The sequence below is a fragment of the Coffea arabica genome, chromosome 3e (genome assembly GCF_036785885.1).
Source record: "Coffea arabica cultivar ET-39 chromosome 3e, Coffea Arabica ET-39 HiFi, whole genome shotgun sequence".
NCBI lineage: Eukaryota > Viridiplantae > Streptophyta > Magnoliopsida > Gentianales > Rubiaceae > Coffea > Coffea arabica.
In genome coordinates, this window is record NC_092315.1 from 42,490,305 (window position 1) to 42,509,159 (window position 18,855).

The 18,855-nt window shown below is 34.4% G+C and overlaps 1 protein-coding gene and 1 long non-coding RNA gene across 2 annotated transcripts; both read left to right on the forward strand.

Moving 5' to 3' along the window:
- Nucleotides 1–2,871: 2,871 nt before the first annotated feature.
- LOC140038526 (zinc finger BED domain-containing protein DAYSLEEPER-like) lies at nucleotides 2,872–3,767 on the forward strand. The gene is made up of 3 exons (XM_072083907.1): nucleotides 2,872–3,156; nucleotides 3,238–3,547; nucleotides 3,652–3,767. Exons 1-3 carry the CDS (start codon nucleotides 2,872–2,874, stop codon nucleotides 3,765–3,767), a joined length of 711 nt encoding a protein of 236 aa, XP_071940008.1.
- A 3,227-nt stretch (nucleotides 3,768–6,994) lies between these two features.
- LOC113737111 (uncharacterized) lies at nucleotides 6,995–8,480 on the forward strand. Its single transcript, XR_003459931.2, has 2 exons — nucleotides 6,995–7,308; nucleotides 7,884–8,480. It is a non-coding gene; the product is annotated as an uncharacterized lncRNA (long non-coding RNA).
- The last annotated feature ends 10,375 nt before the right edge of the window (nucleotides 8,481–18,855 follow it).

An 18,855-nucleotide genomic window follows, 5' to 3' on the forward strand; every position in this document is an offset into this window, starting at 1 on the left:
AGAAAATAAACATCTCCCAGCTGGTCCATTCAAAACATCAAACCTTGGACTCAATTAATCAACATGACACGAGCGGATACTTTTCTACTAACCCATTCTACTGGCTACATTACCAAAACCGCATCCTTGCAACAAAAAGAGGGGCAAGAATTATTGCCAAAAGCATTCATTTCCGATGGTTAACTCTAAAAATTATCTCAAATTCTAAAATTTAATTCACATTTTTATTCATCATTTTTAAAATTATATACAAAATTTATAAACAAATTTTTTTAATGAAAAAAAGCGAGACTTAAGAATCAGGAAGGAGACGAAAAAATTATACTGCTATTACTTTACACCTCGTACAACATAATTTAAAGTAGTAAAAACTAATAGAAGCATGTTACATCTGTCAGTTGTCGTACACAACCATACGTATGTACCCTCTAACCACGTCGTAATCTTAGGCAGTTCAATGATTCCAAACTGCACAACCAAGAGACCTTACAAAATTCCAATCACCTCGTGGCATTCAAAATTTCACATGTACAGCCCCTCAATTCTGATAAATTCAATCACGCATAGGAGCACTTCAATTTTACATCTCCTTAGTCAACACGTAACCCTGTTTGGAAAATTGCTGCAGATTCAACCGTCAAACATGACTCCAAACCAACTCCAACCCCCATACTATAAATACCCCCAACATCTCCACACTTCTGCTACAAATTAACATCCATAGCAAGAATAAACCAAGAATCAACCAATTCGCCAACATTTTCAGCTAATAAATTTGTCCTTTTTTTGTGGGTTTTAGTTGATTTTTGGGCTCAAGATGGATTGCAGAAAAGCAGCGATTCTTGTATTGGCTTTTGTCATCTTTGTTGCCATTATGGGGCAAGTTCATGTGGAGGCAGCGAGGTTGCTGATGGAGGAAGACTTCGCCGGTGCCAATCACTTGCATACATTTCCATCGGTTTATGCAAATGCAAGAGACACGATGTCATATTGGTTTGAAAAGTTGGCATCTGGACCAAGCCCTAAAGGACCTGGTCATTAAGCTTAAAAGTATGGCCAGCAAGTATTTTGGCAGTAGTTCGGCCATGCAAGGACAATGAGCAACCAACACTAGTATATTTTGGTAGTATTTACCATTTAGAGAGGGTCTAAGAGTCAGTTTTTTTTTTTTGGTTATTTCATTCTTTCTTTCTTTGATGTCATGTTACACTATGAAATCTTAATGCATAGATGTATATTTCTGACTTTTGCCCTTGAAGTGGCAGTTATAATGATAGATATTTTTTTTTCAATGCTTTCTTTCATTTCTTTTGCCCTTGATCAATGGTTCAAGCTTCTACAATAGCAAGTCCATGGATAACTCAGGTGTTCCAGTTCATCATACGCAAAAAACATGAAAAAAATTTTCTGAACATTTCATTAGGCCTTCCTTAGTTTGCAGACACTTCCATCAACAAATTAGAGAATTTTCTGATGGATCATGAGTTGGCTGCATGAGACAGTGCAGTGCAGCTTTTATAGAAGTATTCCTTACAAAGCATGGAGTATCATTTTCTAGAAGATACTATCACGGATTATCATATCCTACAATGAGGGTTCTCTGTCTATAATAATTACCTTTAAGCCACTGGTGAAGTGGGCTGAAATATTTATTATGATGGCTCTAAGATCAATTCTATCAAATTTTTTATGTGGATATCTATTTTTTTTCTATCTATTTTTATCTTATTAAATGTCCAAACTTTTATTTATTTTGTTTAGGATTAAGTCTCCTACCTATTATTGTTACGACATGTTATACTAGCGTGATTATTGTTGTTAAGAAAACAATCACATTTCATATTTTTGTCTCCATTTATTATTATTATTATTTTGTTATGATCAACAAAAAGAGAAAGGCAAAAGGAGAAAAAGATAATTTATCGGCCCTGGCTGACTTTTATTTCAGAAGATTTAAAAAACTTATATATATGTATATATATAATATGTATAAAGCCTTTATTTGTTTCTCTATATTTTTAGCTTTCTGGGTACTATTTTATTTAAAGTCCTTGGTTGATGATTTTTGAGCCTTTTTTTCAAGTGGGTATGCCAGACATTTTTTATTTCATTGTCTGTTCTGCCCGGGAGTCTAGCTGCAATTGCAGACCATCTGAAAATAGGACAAAGAATTGTACATAAGATATTTGCACGAGCTCTGCAACTGTTCTTTGTTTATTTACTAGATGACAACCAAAAAGCTCGAGCCACAAGTTTTGATTATTAAGACACAAAATCCTAAGGCACAAAAAAAAAAAAGACACAAAATCCTAAGAAGATAGGAGCCATTCATATATTATCGTATACCATACACAGTTTGGATTTATTTAAAGTCCTTGGTAGTATAGCATGTAGCTTTTTTGTTTGATCAGTTTTAGTATTGTTTAAGTGACTTATGTAAAAAAGATAAACAAATATATTTTTCCATTTTCAGTAGTTTCTTACAAGCTATCATCCGATCAAATCCTGCTACCTCAAGCAATTTGAATCAGTTCAATAAATAACTTAATAAATTGTACTACTACCAACACCACAGCAATTTGAGTCATTTCAGGGAAAATAAAAGCTATGGGGAAACAGTGATCAGGAAGTGAGTAGACCTTCAGGAAAACATATTGAAGTCCTTGATATAATTAAGACACGTGCCCCCGTTAGATTATATTAAATTACTATGCTATAATTAATTATATTTCTAGTGCTTACCTTATTATATATATAACTGCTTGTGTTTGTGATCTGTTGGTTGGGGCTTTAAATAACTAGCTTCCTATCTCATCCTACTGTTTGTAAACTGATGGCAGGATATGTCAGTTGCTTGTATTTTTTATGATGATGTCGATGATTGCAGTCATGGGAGTAATACGGAGACATATAAGAGACTGCTATAGTGTTATCTTATCATTTGCCATTATCTTGGATCCTCGTTATAAACTCCAGTTTGTAGAATATTGTTTTTTTGTGTTGGATCCTCAATCACGAGATGAAAAGGTTCTTAGTATTAAACAAAAGTTGTTTCGTTTGTTCGAAGAATACTCTAAGACCAACACTGGTATTATTGCTGCACCAATGGAGAGTACTTTTAATGGTGATGATGGACAAACTAGAGATCTCATGGATGTGAGTAAAATTGATTCATATGTTTTTGTATTTTGCTTCAATTTATATAACCTAAACATTCAATATTTATGATATTTGCAGGGTTTTGATGTGTACCAATCTCAACAAGAGGCAAGTGGTAACAAATTTGAATTGGAGTTGTATCTTGAGGAGCGACTAGTCGATCGTAAGCAACAACTAGATTTGAATGTTTTGACTTATTGGAAGGAGAGTAGAATTAGATATCCTGAACTTTCACGTATGGCTCGAGATATCTTAAGTATTCCTATTACCACTGTAGCATCCGAGTCTGCTTTTAGTCATGGTGGGAGAATTCTTGGAAAATTTCGAACTTCTATGTTGCCGGATAATGTGGAGGCACTACTGTGTTCTCGAGATTGGTTGTATAATAGTGAAGATAAATTAGATATTTAGTTGCATTGACTGTTAATTTTCAGTAGCTTAGGATCTCTTTAATTATTTTCTTCATTGGTTGATTAAATTGCTAAATTTTAGAGAGTCTTGATAAAGATTTTGAAGTTGAACAAGAAGACGAGGAGCAAGATCTTGGAATTGATATTAGTAGATTAATTGCTGAACAAGATGCGTCTTCAAATGTTGATGCTGCTTAGTAAGTATGTCATGCGAACTCGATATTTTAGAATACTTGTTATTGTTTTCTACAGTTATTTTAGTTAGAGCTGTGATTTGTGCTCCTGGTGTATAATGGGTATGGTCATGGAATGTCATGATTTTTCAAGTTTCACTTTTGTTGTCATAGAATACTTCTTTGTCTTGCCACCAGGTTTGGGTATTATCACTAGTGATTCACTACAAAAGCTGATTCAGAGTGCATGTCTTTTTCCAAGCAATATGTCAGCTTTATTGGCATTTTTTACCTCTGTGATGTTGATTCTTTGACCTGCCAAAAGCATTATTAGTGAAACATGATACAATGATCTAAGATTGGTATTAGCAACTAATTTGACTTTCATAATAGCATCATCTTTGGCTCCACTATGAACTGCTGACTGCGAAGTCTTAACATTGTGCTACCCTCTGTGGAGTACCTAGTTGGTTTGGAAGATTGATTTAGGATAATTTGTTGTTTTCACTTGTACGCATTTGAAGTGTTCTCAAGTGGATATCTGCATATGATTGTTGTGCTTTCTAGTTACACGGAAAGTGGTAACATGAGTTCCATGTGTTTATTCTTCAGTTGCTTCTACTTTTTTGTTGGTTGCTAATACTTCCCATCTTATTTTTGCTGCAGATGTTCCAGTATATGTCCATTTATTATATCATTGGGTTTGAATGCTGCCCAAGTTCCATAAAGCAAATTAGTTTCAGCTTTGAATTCTAGCATTGTTGGGGTGTTCAGTAGTTGTTTATCTTTCCTCAATGAGTTGTTGAAGGATTAGAATGTGCTTTATTAGTGACTAGTGGATGGTTGTGTTGTCATTGGACCTGTTCTAATGTTGCGTTAATTTTTTGAAGAATTTTCAAATGAATTGGATAGTGATATTTGAACTAATTGGTTGAGAATTGTATCTCTCTTATCAAATTTCAGTTTAATTAAGGCGTGAATGGATCTTGTTTAATACTGGTATACCATTTTTTTAATGTATGAAAATGTGTTTATGTGTGTGAAAAAATTTTTTGTATCCAAAAATATATTTGAGAAAATTTATGTATCAAAATCTATTAATTACGTAATATATTTGGTCATATTTGGGTCTTGGGTTTGAGATAACCCAATATGACCCAACCCAAAATTAACCTAATTTAAAGTTGGGCGGGTTGGGTATAACCCATTTAAGTAAAAATCCAATATCAACCCGCCCAATTGCCAGGTATAATATATATATATATATAGAGAGAGAGAGAGAGAGAGAGAGAGAGAGAGAGAGAGAGAGACAAAAAATGATAGTAGCTGGTTGCATTGAAGTCAACCTTGAAGTTTATTTTCTTTCCATTTTTTCTTCTTGTTCCCTTTTGGGGAGTATAATAGTCTTGCGTGGAAAACGATATACAAGACTGTTCTATTTTTTTCTGTTTTTTTGTCTAACTTTGGGAATGTACATCTCACTAAATCATGGAGCAGTATGACGATTTCTTTCTTTTTTTCTTCTTTTAAATAGTCAAAACATGGGATAGAAAAAATGATGCGAAGCTGGTAGAAGGAATGGTTTCACATGCTTTTTCCAAAAATAACAAAGGAGCAACTCACGAAAACAAAATTATAACAAAATTGCAGTTAAGTCAGGACTGCTAATAGTTGTAGCCATGCTTTGGCTTAATTTGCAGTTAAGTCAGCTAGAATAATTGAATGGGAGGGATCATCCCCATCTTGGTTATCAGAACTAGCTAGGAAGGATATGGGGGTAGTTACCCGGTTTTGTAATTAACTCTTGTAATTTCAAGTGTTAATATATATAAAATTGGTATCGTTTGTAAAAAAAAAAAAAAAAAAAAACAAAATTACAACAAAAGACAGAAAACGAAAAAAAGAAAAAGAAAAACAAAGTGCTTCTCCGATGCCAATGTTGGCCCCGGTCCTCCACTGAAGGGAAGTCCGTCGCTGATCTTCAAGCCGGCGCCGATCTTCGGACTCCCTCTGAAGTCGTGGCCGTGCAGCTTCCGTTTGCTCTCTCTTTTGCCTGCTCCATTTTGTCCAAAAACTTCCCAGCAACTTGTTCTACATCAAAAAACTGTAGTAGGATAACCTTGAGAAGATATACACATCTGAAAATATATTTATGAAGTATATCGCCTTTTTTTTTATTACTAGGCAAAGGGTAAGATTTAAGAACCTAAAAGAGAGAAATTACACATTAATCAATAGGAGTTAGGCAAGCATTAGTCATGGCTGCCCAATTTTTTTCAAAAGACTAGTTGGAGATGGGCCTCGTGCTTCGCCTGAGGTTGCCCGGGCAAAGATGTCGACTGGCGGTGCACATATATGGGAAATAAAAATTTTCAAAACAGAAGAGCAAAAACGGAAATTTAAGGAAACAATCAGCAATACAGAAAGAAGAGAAGTAACCATTTACATAGATGAATGTATTGTGCTATCAATTTGATTTCATTAGTAAGAAGAGTATTCTAAATAAATATGGGTCTGTTTAACAGGTCGCTCATAGGGCATTCGTTAAGATATATTTAAGGTGTCATATTTTGAAAATATAAAATTAATTAGAAAAAATATATAAATACAAGAGAGAATAGGTAAAATTAAATAGAAAAAAAAATATAGAAATGCAAATAAGGGTTATAATTGTTAGTATGTGCATATATATGGTAAGTTAGATAAATATTAAATATATTAACGAGTAGCTATAGGCCACCCATTAGAAAAATTTAATAAATATAACTATTGATCTGGCATCCATTGGTGTACTAAGTGTAGGAATCACAATGGGAGCCAAAGCTGAAACAGTAGGTAGATATAAGGTCTATCTTATTAAGTAAGGAAAAAGAACTCTGATTTGTTTAATAAACAGAAAAAATTTTGATGCGCTTGAATTAAGCAGAGTTCATAAAAGAACATAATCTATTAGCTAGAAAAAAACGTGCCTGATGTCAACAATGAGGGTAAAAATTTTAGTTAAGTTTCATAAAGATAAGGTAATAAAAGACGTTAAAATTAGAGGTGGCAATTTGGATTGAAATCCATTTATCCATCCATATAATCCATAATTAAATGGATTTGGATTATCCATTTATAGTATTGGTTTTAAATGGTTGATCAAAGTAAAACCATTAAATTAAATGGATTTATATGGATTATCCACAAAAACCACATATATCCATTTATTTAAAAACCAAATAAAAGAAAAAGAAAAGGAAATGACTAAAAGTCTAAAACACAAGAGCCTGCTAGTTTCAGAGTCCTGATGTTCTGTCCCTTCTTGCAACTCTCCAAAAAATTGACCCAAAAGAAATTCCAAATATACTTCTGTTCTACGGCCATTAACCTCCATGCTATCACACAACAACGAAACTACCACCCCAAGTTTTGTGCAAATCAGCAGGTAAAAAAGCACAGGTCCAGCATCATGTTCAAAGACATGATGTTCAAAGCGATAATGTTCAAAGACACATATGCTAGCATTTTCCAATGATTTCAAGTACCCAAGGCTGGGCAGCGCCGCGCCATTGAGTTGCCTTCAGGTAATTATATAGTTCTACTTTTACGGTCAAAAGTTTCCTCAACTGGTACGTTTACAAAGCAAAATCTATACCCCTGAGAACTATGCTTATTATGTTTATGAAGTGCTTGATGAAATTCCCCTGAGAACGTTGAATTCAATATTTGTCTTGCATAATATGTGTAACCATATAATAATCAGAGTACCTGGCTAGAAAATGTCGGCCATTATCTGTCTGGAACCTGTTCTGCAGATGTGGGTTTTTTTTTTTTTTTTTTTTTTTGTTTTGTCGTTCTGAATTAGGCCAAGTTTTTGTAACTTTAGTTGGACGGTCTCTTAAGAAGCTGCGGGATGCCTGCGGGGGATCGACTAGGATAAGATAAAGTAGCTATTTATTGACTTTTTTTTTTTTTTTTTGGGTTCACCATTTGAGACTTGCAACTTATGTGGTGTAAACTAGCTAGGAGGAGGAATTCAAAGTTGGTATCCTGAAAAATGGGAAGAAGTTAACTTGCAATGGCTTTCGAATGTCAATTTGTCTTGCTGTTTGTTGCCAGAAATCTTTCTGAAATCTTCATTGTATAATCTTTCTGGCAGGGAATTGTCAGTTCTGGACTATGTGTGGCTGCAGTTTTCTGGAGCTCAATGATGGAAGGCCCTTTGTTCGTGTCTTCTTTCACTCCTTTGGGACTAGTATTCACTACCCTTGCTGGATCCCTCTTTCTAAAAGAGGAGCTGTGTTTGGGAAGGTTATGATATGGGGAAAAGGCAAGGAGGCAACTGCATCTCAAGATGGAGAAACTGAAAGCAGGAGGGATGAAGTAACCGATGGTAGCCAGGCTGCGCCTCTCATTGTCCCCGGCCAGTGCACTGATTATCAAACAAATGGGGTTCATCAACAATTTAAGCATGAACATGTTTTACAAGCTCGGTTAGCATTGCCAAGAATTGATTGAATATTGCTGAGCCACTGTATCCTTTTCTTTTTCCTTTTTTTGTCTTAGCATTTTCTGTTAAAACGGTAGGCGAATGGATCTGAATTCTGTTTCTGTAATTCGAAAGATGAAGAGCCACTCTCTTCTCAGCGCATTTTTTTAGCTTGTCAAATGTAAACCATCCTGAAGAGTTATAATTGCTCTTGATTGTGGAACCTGCATAATTGCTTTAGGTGTTTTGCTTTTGCGTTCTTCCTTCTTTCAGTTCAAGCACTGAGCTACAAAATCTCATTGAAGGCCACAAAGTTATCCTTATCGATGCCTCTTAAACTTTTATCAACTCTAACTGATGTATGGAAGAAAAGGAAAAACCTAAAATTTGTCCTCCTCCTTATCCAAATACATCTAAAATTTACAAGTACATAAAAAAGTATCTTCATATTACAAGAAATGGTAATGTAAAAAAAAAAGTAACAAAAATATTTAAATGGATTATAAATGGATAATTGGTTTTTATTTAATCCATTTAGATCCATCCATTTAGATCCATTTAATAAATGGATCTAAATGGATTGGATAAATTTCATCCACCATCCATTAAGTCAAAACCAATTATGAACCATTTATCCATATTGCCACCTCTAGTTAAAATCATTACGAAACAGTAAGAAATGAAGGCAACCAAACCCTCATAACAAGAATTGAAGTAAGTAAAAAGACTAATAATATCTGTAACCAACAGTTGCAGGGTAAGTTTTCAATAAAAGTATTCATGTAAGTAATATCAATGGTCTAACTGTATTCACAAGTGTGTTAACGAATAAAGTAATTAAAATTGTAAAATATGAACATCATTTATTGGCTATACATCTACATGCTACCAATAACAAGAAGCCAATTTTCCTAAGTCCAGCAGTGGAATGCAAAAAGACCTGAAAACCACACCAGTTTATCCAATCCATTTCACCGTTAGTAAGGACATAAAAGGAACACAGGGGCCTCATTGTAAAACAACACTTGAAAGTCAGGACATTATGGTCAAACAAAGAAACAAGCAAACCGTTCCCAGCCTAATAGTCCAAAAAACAACCACTGACCAATAATAAGACCCCTTTCAAATTAACCATAACGCTCACCTAGTTATGGTGACCACAAGGGGCCATGAATTACTCTGTTCACAAACTCAACTTCCCCCCCCCCTCCCTTTTTTTTTGTTAGCGATTAGTGATATACAATACAACTCAAACTCCAAAACTCTGATAGCAAAAGATTTCATAGCGTGAGCGATCAAAAAATAGGGACAGAGATATATTTAAACTGTGGATATGTTTGTAAATACTATGTTTACATTATAATATTAGATGTATTAGATCAACTTTTTAGTCTTTTTGAGATTAAACACACAAAATCAATATGTTCATTATGGACAAAAAAATTGTGGATACTCATGATTAGGAGAGTTCCATCTTTTTATAATACTATTGAAGATCAAATTTGCCAATTATTTTCTGTAGATACCTATCTTTCTATCTATTCTTATCTAATTCTCTAACCATAAATGTTACAACTTCATGAGTTTATGGCCATTTATTTTTAGAATGGGGGCTGCCTGATAGACAACTAAAGGAAAAACAGAAAATACTGCAAAACCACAACGAAAATGAAACTTTTCTTGTTTATTGTGTTGTTTATTTTGTTAAAGAAACGAAGAGAAAATTTTGCTTTATCAAGAGGAAAAATAAGGGAAGAAGAGACAATTTAGCAGCCATGGATCCTTAAAAAAATAGGAGAAAAATTTAGCAGCCGCGGAGCTGACTTTTATCTCCAAACCCATTATTAATGTGAAATAGAAACCAAAAGATTTCAAATGAATAAACGATCAAAGAAAAATATAGCCTAAAAGAAACGCCATAATATAATAAAAAAAAAAGAAAAGGGAAAACCCGTAAAACATGCGAAAATAATAGAATGGGGCATGGCAAGTTCAACAGCGGAAAGCTGAAGTGAGCCCAATAAAGCAAATCCTACAGCCGGTTCTTACGCCGAACGATCAGAGTTTCGCTAATAAAAATCAATCACGAATAAGACCGCTTCAATCTTGCATCTCCTTCGTCAACACGTAACACAGTTTGGAGAATTGCGGAATATTCAACCCTTTACGTTCAAAGTTTCAAACATGACTCCAAACCGCTCTTACTCTCCCAGCTATAAATACCCCAACAATCTCCGCACTTCTGCATCCATTGCAAGCATAACCAAGAATCAACAACCAAATCACCTATGTTTTGAGCTGGTAACTTTGTTCTTTTTTCGCGGGTTTTAGTCGATTTTTGGGTTCAAGATGGATTGCAGAAAAGCAGCGATTCTTGTATTGGTTTTTGTCATTTTTGTTGCCATCATGGGCCAAGTTCATGTGGAGGCAGCGAGGTTGTTGACAGAGGAAGACTTCGCAGGTGCCAATCACTTGGATAAATTTCCTTCGGTCTATGCAAAAGCAAGAGACACGATGTCGCATTGGCTTGAAAGGTTGGCTTCTGGACCTAGCCCTAGAGGACCTGGTCATTAAGCTTAAAAGTATGGCCAGCAAGTATTTAGGGAGCGGTTCGGCCATGCAAGGACACTGACAACCAACACTACTACACTAGTATATTTTGGTAGTATTTACTATCTAGAGAGGGTCTAAGACTCTGTTTTTTATTTTTTTGGTTATTTCATTCATTCTTTCTTTGATGTCTTGTTAAACTATGAAATCTTAATGCATAGATGTATATTTCTGACTTTTGCCCTTGAAGTGGCAGTTATAATGATAGATTTTTTTTTCTTAATGCTTTCTTTCATTTCTTTTGCCCTTGATCAATGGTTCAAGCCTTCTACAATAGCAAGTCCATGGATAACTCAGGTGTTCCAGTTCATCATACGCAAAAAACATGAAAAAAATTTTCTGCACATTTCATGAGGCCTTCCTTCGTTTGCAGATACTTCAATCAACAAATTAGAAAATTTTCTGATGATGGATCATGAGTTGGCTGCATGAGACAGTGTAGTGCAGCTTTTATAGAAGTATTCCTCACAAAGCATGGATTATCATTTTCTAAAAGATACTATCACTGATTATCATATCCTAAAACATACTATCGTGGTGAAAACTTCCGTCTACTCCATAAAGTTGTATTCTTTTAAGGGTTCTTTGTCTATAATAAGTACTTTTAGGACACTGGTGAAGTGGGATGAAATATTTATTATGATGGCTCTACGATCCATTCTATGAACATTTTTATGTGGATATCTATTTTTTTCTATCTATTCTTATCTTTTTAAATGTCCAAACATTTATTTAGGTTTAAGTCTCCTACCTATTATTGTTACGACATGTTATAGTAGCTTGATTATTGTTGTTAAGAAACAATTACATTTCATATTTTTGTCTCCATTTATTATATATATTATTATTATTTTTGTTATGATCAACAAAAAGAGAAAGGCAAAAGGAGAAAAAGATAATTTATCGGCCCTGGCTGACTTTTATTTCAGAAGATGTAAAAAACTTATATATACATAGAGAGAGAGAGAGAGAGAGAGAGAGCAAACAAAAGCCAGAAAAAATGATAGTAGCTGGTTGCGTTGAAGTCAACCTTGAAGTTTATTTTCTTTCCATTTTTTCTTTTTGTTCCCTTTTGGGAAGTATAATAGTCTTGCGTGGACAATGATACACAAGACTGTTCTTTTTATTTTTTTTTCCTAACTTTGCTCACTAAATCATAGAGCAATATGACGTTTTCTTTCTCTTTTTACTTCTTTTAAATAGTCAAAGCATGGGATAGAAAAAATGATGCGGAAGTCCGATGAATGGTTTCACGAGCTTTTTCCAAAAATAACAAAGGAGCGATTCAAGATAACAAAATTACAACAAAGACAGAAAATGTAAAAAAAAAGAAAAACAAAGTGCTACTCCGATGAAGTCCGATGCCAATGTTGGCGTCGGTCCTCCTCTGAAGGGAAGTCCGGCGGAGATCTTCGGACTTCCTCTGAAGTTGTGGCAGTGCAGCTTCCGTTTGCTCTCTCTTTTGCCTGCTCCATTTTGTCCAAAACCTTCCCAGCAACCTGTTCTACATCAAAAAACTGTAGTGGGATAACCTTGAGAAGATATGCACACCTAAAAATATATTTATGAAGTTTATCGCCTTTGTTTAGTAGGGAAATGATAAGATTTAAAAAGCATAAAGAGAGAAATTACATATTAATCGATAGGAGTTAGGCAAGCATTATTCGAACTTGTCGATATTTATTTTTCATCTTCACTAGGAATTAAGTAGTCTAATTCAGGTTCTTGTTATACACACAGATGGTCAAAAATAGACAGAACTAAGGGGCGAGAGAGTCATGGCTGCCCAAGTTTTTCAAAAGACTAGTTGGAGATGGGCCTCGTGCTTCGCCTGAGGTTGCCCACGCAAAGATGTCGTCAGGCTGTCTATGTTTTCAGACTCGGACCGGATATCGACTCGGCCAAGGTTAGAGGTCAGTGGTCAATGGATTAGATTAGATTTAATCAGAGGTTGAATCGGATGATGTCATAAATAAAAATATTTGAAAATTAAAATATTATATATAAAATACCTAAGAGCATATTAATATTAATAAAAGTATATTCATATATATTTGATGTTTCAAATGTATTTAACAAGAAAATATAAAGAAATTAGAATGATCAAGTAGCAATTTTTATTATTCAATGAACATTAACAAGTTTAAAATTAAAATTATAGATTTGATTGAAAAATAGCATCAAACTTTAGGACAATATTTTTAAAGTATAAAATATTTGAAATATATTAATAATTTTAAATAACCTAGGTGTCAAAACATAATATTGAAAATGCGTTGATGCCACGTCATTCAAAACATAATTTGAAAGGTGACGCTTATCAAAGTAATTGTGGGACCACGTTACTCCTACAAAGACCAGCCCAAACAATAGTTTGCAATGGGAGCATGGATTGCTAGTGTCAAATAGCCCATGAACCACACGCCACTTCAATCAACAGGTGCGCATGGGCCCTACATTTGTAGCCTTTTGCCCTTTGCCCCTTGCCCGGTTTTACCCATTCTTTTGGTTTTTCCGGTCAAACCTGACGATTTTAACCTTATTTGACCGAGTTTTTATCAATCCCATTTTTTAAGTTAACTCTGATTTTCGATTTAATTGGCCGGTCGATCGGTTCGATCCGAGTTTGAAAACATGGCTGGCGGTGCACGTATATGGGAAATAAAAAATTTCAAAATAGAAGAGTAATAATGGAAATTTAAGGAAACAATCAGCAATACAGAAAAGAAGAGAAGTAACCATTTACATAGATGAATGGATTGTGCTGTCAGTCTGATTTCATTAGTAAAAAGAGTATTCTAAATAAATGGGTTTGTCTAAGGGTTGCTTATAGGCCATTCAATTTATTAAGATATATTTCAAGTATCATTTTTGAAAGTGTAAAATTAATTAGAAAAAAATAAATAAATACAAGAGAGGGCAGGTAAGATTAAATAGGAAAAATATAAAAATGCAAAAGAAGGGAATAATTGTTAGTATATGCATATACATGATAAGTTAAATAAATGTTAGGTGTATTAATAAGTGCCCTGTGGACACACATTAAAAAAATCCAATAAAAATAACTATTGATCTGGGGCATCCATTGGTGTACTAAGTGTAGGAATCACAATGGGAGCCAAAGCTGAAACAGTAGGTAGATATAAGGTGTATCTTATTAAGCAAGGAAAAAGAACTCTGATCTGTTTAACAAACAGAAAAAATTTTGATGCACTTGAATTAAGTAGAGTTCATAAAAGGACATATTCTATTAGCTAGTAAAAAACGTGCCTAATGTCAATAATGAGGATAAAAATTTTAGTTAAGTTTCATAAAGATAAGGTAATAAAAGACGTTAAAATCATTACGAAACAGTAAGAAATGAAGGCAACCAAACTCTCATAACATGAATTGAAATAACTAAAAAGACTAATAATTTTTGTTACCAACAGTTGCAGGGTAAGTTTTCATTAAAACTATTCATGTAAGTAATATCAATGGTCTAATTGTATTCACAAGTGTGTTAATGAATAAAGTGTTGTGAAACTAATAAAATAAACTATCAAAAGTAGGGATTGAAATAGTAGAGTGAGAAGCGAAGAGAGAGAGGAACTATAGTATTATTATCTTCACTGATCAAAATACTTCCAGGTTACAAATAAAGTAGGATTCACCCCTATATATAGGTGATCCAAGATCAAAGATATATGAACCCTATTAAATACTAATACATGAATTTAATACTTCAAGTACATTCATAAATGGGTTCATCCAATGTACCAATGAATCTAGGGAGAATACATGTATCTATCTTCTTGAGAATATAAACGGACATCCACATTTTATATTCCTCCTTGAGAATATCAACGGACATTCACATCTTATAATTTTTTCATAACACTCCCCCTTGGATGTCCATTACACAAAGAATATGACTCGTTAAAAACTTATTAGAGAAAAATCTAATGGGACAAAAATCCTAGTGAAGGAAAAAGAGTACACTATTCTTGTGTAATAACTTCTCCCCCTGATGCAAACATTATATGAGATCTTTTAGCCGACGCATTCCAATATTCTTCACCAGTTTCCCAAATGTAGCAGTCGGCAATGCCTTGATAAACAAATCTGCCAAATTATTATTCGATCGAATTTGTAGTACATCAATTTCACCATTCTTCTGCAAATCATGAGTAAAGAAGAATTTCGGTGAAATGTATTTCGTCCTATCTCCTTTAATATATCCTCCTTTTAATTGAACTATACAAGCTGTATTATCTTTATATAAAATTGTTGGAGGATTTTTCTTCTCGGAGGATAACCCACAACTCTTTCGGACGTAGTGGGTCATTGATCTCAACCAAACGCATTCTCGACTGGCCTTATGAATTGCTATTATTTCAGCATGATTTGATGAAGTGGCAGTTAAGGATTGTTTTGTAGAACGTCGTTTTGTAGAATGTCAATAAATGGTTGTACTGCCACAAATAAAGAGACAGCCAGTCTGAGATCGTGCTTTATGTGGGTCAGACAAATACCCAACATCAGCATATCCAAGCAACTCAGACTTAGATTTATTTGAATAAAACAAACCAAGATCAATTGTTCCTTGGAGATAGCGAAAAATGTGTTTAATACCATTTCAATGTTGTCTTGTAGGCGAGGAACTAAATCTTGCTAATAAATTTACAGCAAATGATATATCTGGCCTTGTACAATTAACAAGATACATAAGATCACCAATTGCACTGAGATATGGTACTTCAGGACCAAGTATCTCTTCATGTTCCTCTCGTGGCCTAAAGGGATTCTTATTAGGATCTAGTGATCTGACGACCATTGGGGTACTTAATGTATGTGTTTTATGCATACAAAATTGCTTTAATACCTTATGGGTATAAGCAGTTTGGTGGACAAAAATTTCACCTTCTAAATGCTCAATTTGTAAACTAAGGCAGAATTTTGTCTTTCCAAAATCTTTGATTTCAAATTCTTTCTTCAAATATTTGACAGTCTTTTGGATCTCTTCAGGAGTTCCAACATATATAGCAATTATCACAAACTTTGACCCATTTTTCTTGATAAAAACATATGGACATATTGGGTCATTGGTATAACCTTCTTTAGTTAAGTATTCACTGAGGCGGTTATACCACATACGTCCAGATTGCTTGAGCCCATACAAAGACTTTTGTATCCTAATAGAATACACATCTCTAGGATTTGATTTACATGTCTCAGGCATGTTGAATCCTTCAGGGATTCTCATGTAAATATCATTTTCAAGATTTCCATACAAATAAGCAGTGACAACGTTCATGAGACGCATATCAAGTTTTTCATGCACTGCAATACTCACAATGTGAGGACTCGTAAAAATTCTTATTTCAAACCCCTATTTTTGGCTCATTTAATTATTTATTTGGATATTTGTCTCGAATAATATTTTCTAACCTTATTAGACCTAAATAGATGGAATTATAGCCTCATTATATTTTTAAAGTGACTTGTTTCAAAAATTAATTTTTGGAAGCTCGTTTAGTGAAAATAGTGAAAACGTGTTTGAAAATTTTAAACGATTGAGAGTACCATGAGTTTGAAAAATTGGAGACTTATACAATGGTCCTAAAATTTAAGTACTCGAGTGATAGTTATTAGTACTATCGTTATAAGAAATTCTTGAAGGTTTCGCTTTATCGCGCTTAATTTGGAAATACGTGTTTTCACACGCGCGATTTAATTGAGTGACTTTAGACCCTTAGTTTGGGACAATTAAGAGTGAATAATATTTATATGAATATAAGAGTATTGGAAGTTTAGTGCACTAGTGAAACAAACTTAAGAGGAATCGAGCACAAAACGCGCGCGTGTGCGCACTATTCCTAGTTGATTTTGAAGCAACTTTTGGCCACAACTTATAAAGCTTCTCACGGAAGCTTACCTTCAGCTTTAGCTCTTCTTTTCTGCTCCAAATAGCTGACTAAGAGGTAGAGTAAAACAGCCCCAATTTCTTCTCAATTTCTTCACTAAACCTTCATCATTTCACCTCAAATTTCAACAATAGTTAGCTCAACACTTGGAGATTACATCTAGCTAAGAAAAGGAGCTGCTGTCCGTGGTTTTCTTGAGCACATTTGGACCGAAAATTCTGCCTTTGTTCATCACAAAAGTAGGTAACGATCCGACCATCAAATTTTGGTTTATGGAAGTAGAATTACACGTATAAACTCTTGCATGCATGTGGGTAGTATTGTTTATGATGAACTTTTGTTTGGTAGGCTCTATGAACTCCCATTTTTTATAGAAGGACTGATTTGATGACTGATGATGAAATTAATGGTTGTTTAGTTCTTAAATTAGTGGATTAATGTTGCATAGTTGGTAGAAAATCAAAAGAAGTGCTTGGAGCAAAAGTGATCATTTTGCCCCTGCTTTGTTCGAGCACCTTGGTGCGAATTTTGAGGTTTTAATGGCTTGTTTCTGTTGTTTACATGTTATATTGACCCAAATGTTGGAGTTACGAAAGCTTAGAAATCTGGAAACTATTCCCGTCACTGCCCAGGCAGTCATTTTGTTTCAGCTATATCTTTTTACTCCGATGTCCGAATCGAGTGCCGTTTGTGGTACTGGAAACTAGACATTCCCAGTTTTCCAACGGTATAAAATTCACATTCTGATTCCATCTGAATGAGCTAAAACACTCGTTTGAAAATTGCTGCCCGGTTTCATTGTTTCCTGGAAGGCAGCACATGAGCTGTAACTTGATGCTCGCGAATGAGCTGGTTATGGACAGATTTTGAAAATGGTTTCTTCTGAGAAAATATAGCCTTATGAGTCTATTTTCCAACACCACAAACCACGCTCAATTCCAAGTTGAATTGAGTGATTTATGATAAAAATTCGAATCTGGTCTTGTGAAGGAATACTATGCATTTGGACAGATTTGAAACTAACAATGATTTGGGACTTGTTATCCGAAGCTTCTTAGTGTAAATCACCTATCAAATATACCTTGGATATATTTTAGACATTACCTACTGGAATGGACCATGTTTGAGATGTTTCTTGACCAAATGTTTGGAAACGGTAAAACGGAAGTTCAAAGGCAGCTTAGCCTTGGAATTTCTTGTGATTTCAACGGTTTCGTTAACCAAATTTCCGTGCATATTTTTCTATGAAAATTGGCAGAGGAATAGTCCTTTTATGGTAGTATATTCATACCAAATTTGGTGCCATTCCGAGTCTGTTTCGATACCTAACTAAAGTCCCAAAGTTTGGAATTTAAATCTGGAAAATTGGCTTAACAGTTTTGGTTTTTCACCAACTTTGAACTATCATATCTTGGTGCTCAAAACTCCGATTGTTGACCCGCTTGTTGTGTTCTAAATCTTGTATGCAACTCTAATTGAGTTCCAAATTTCAGAGGCTGGTTTGTATTGTGTGAATTTTACCGAATTTACAAACTTTGCCGAAAACCAACCTCGAAAACTGCCTTGGGGTCCAAAACAGTGACTTTGGGCCAAATTTTGAATACCTTCCATTTGGAATCGTAGAAAATTGTCTTCTAAGAACTTTTAGTACTTTCTAAGAGGTCTCCAACGGTACCAAGTTTTCCAATTTTGGACTTGTAAAGAGTGAGATACGATTTTTCAAAGATCTCATATCAAAACTGAAAATTTCCGAATCTTAAGGAAATGGAGTTTTTTTTCGAATTCTCCTTATTCCTTCGATATTACTTGAACGTTTTATACTTGAATTCAAAGATGAAAACTCAAGTTCTTTTGTACCTTAAAACCCCACTTTTGAGCCTTAATTCGCGAGTAATTTAGGCTCGTTTTAGTGAAGTTTCATAGGATTGTACAAGTGTGCAATCTTCTCGATAATTGGGGTTAATAAGTGATTGTTCACTATTAATTGCTCAGGCATACAAGAGGAATTTCAAGAGGATCCCACGGTGGACGCTTGAACTTCGAGTGCCGTTTCTTCTTGTTTACTTGGTGAGTGTTAAGTGTGTGTTACTTGAACTCCTGTGAACTCGATACATGATTACTTGTTA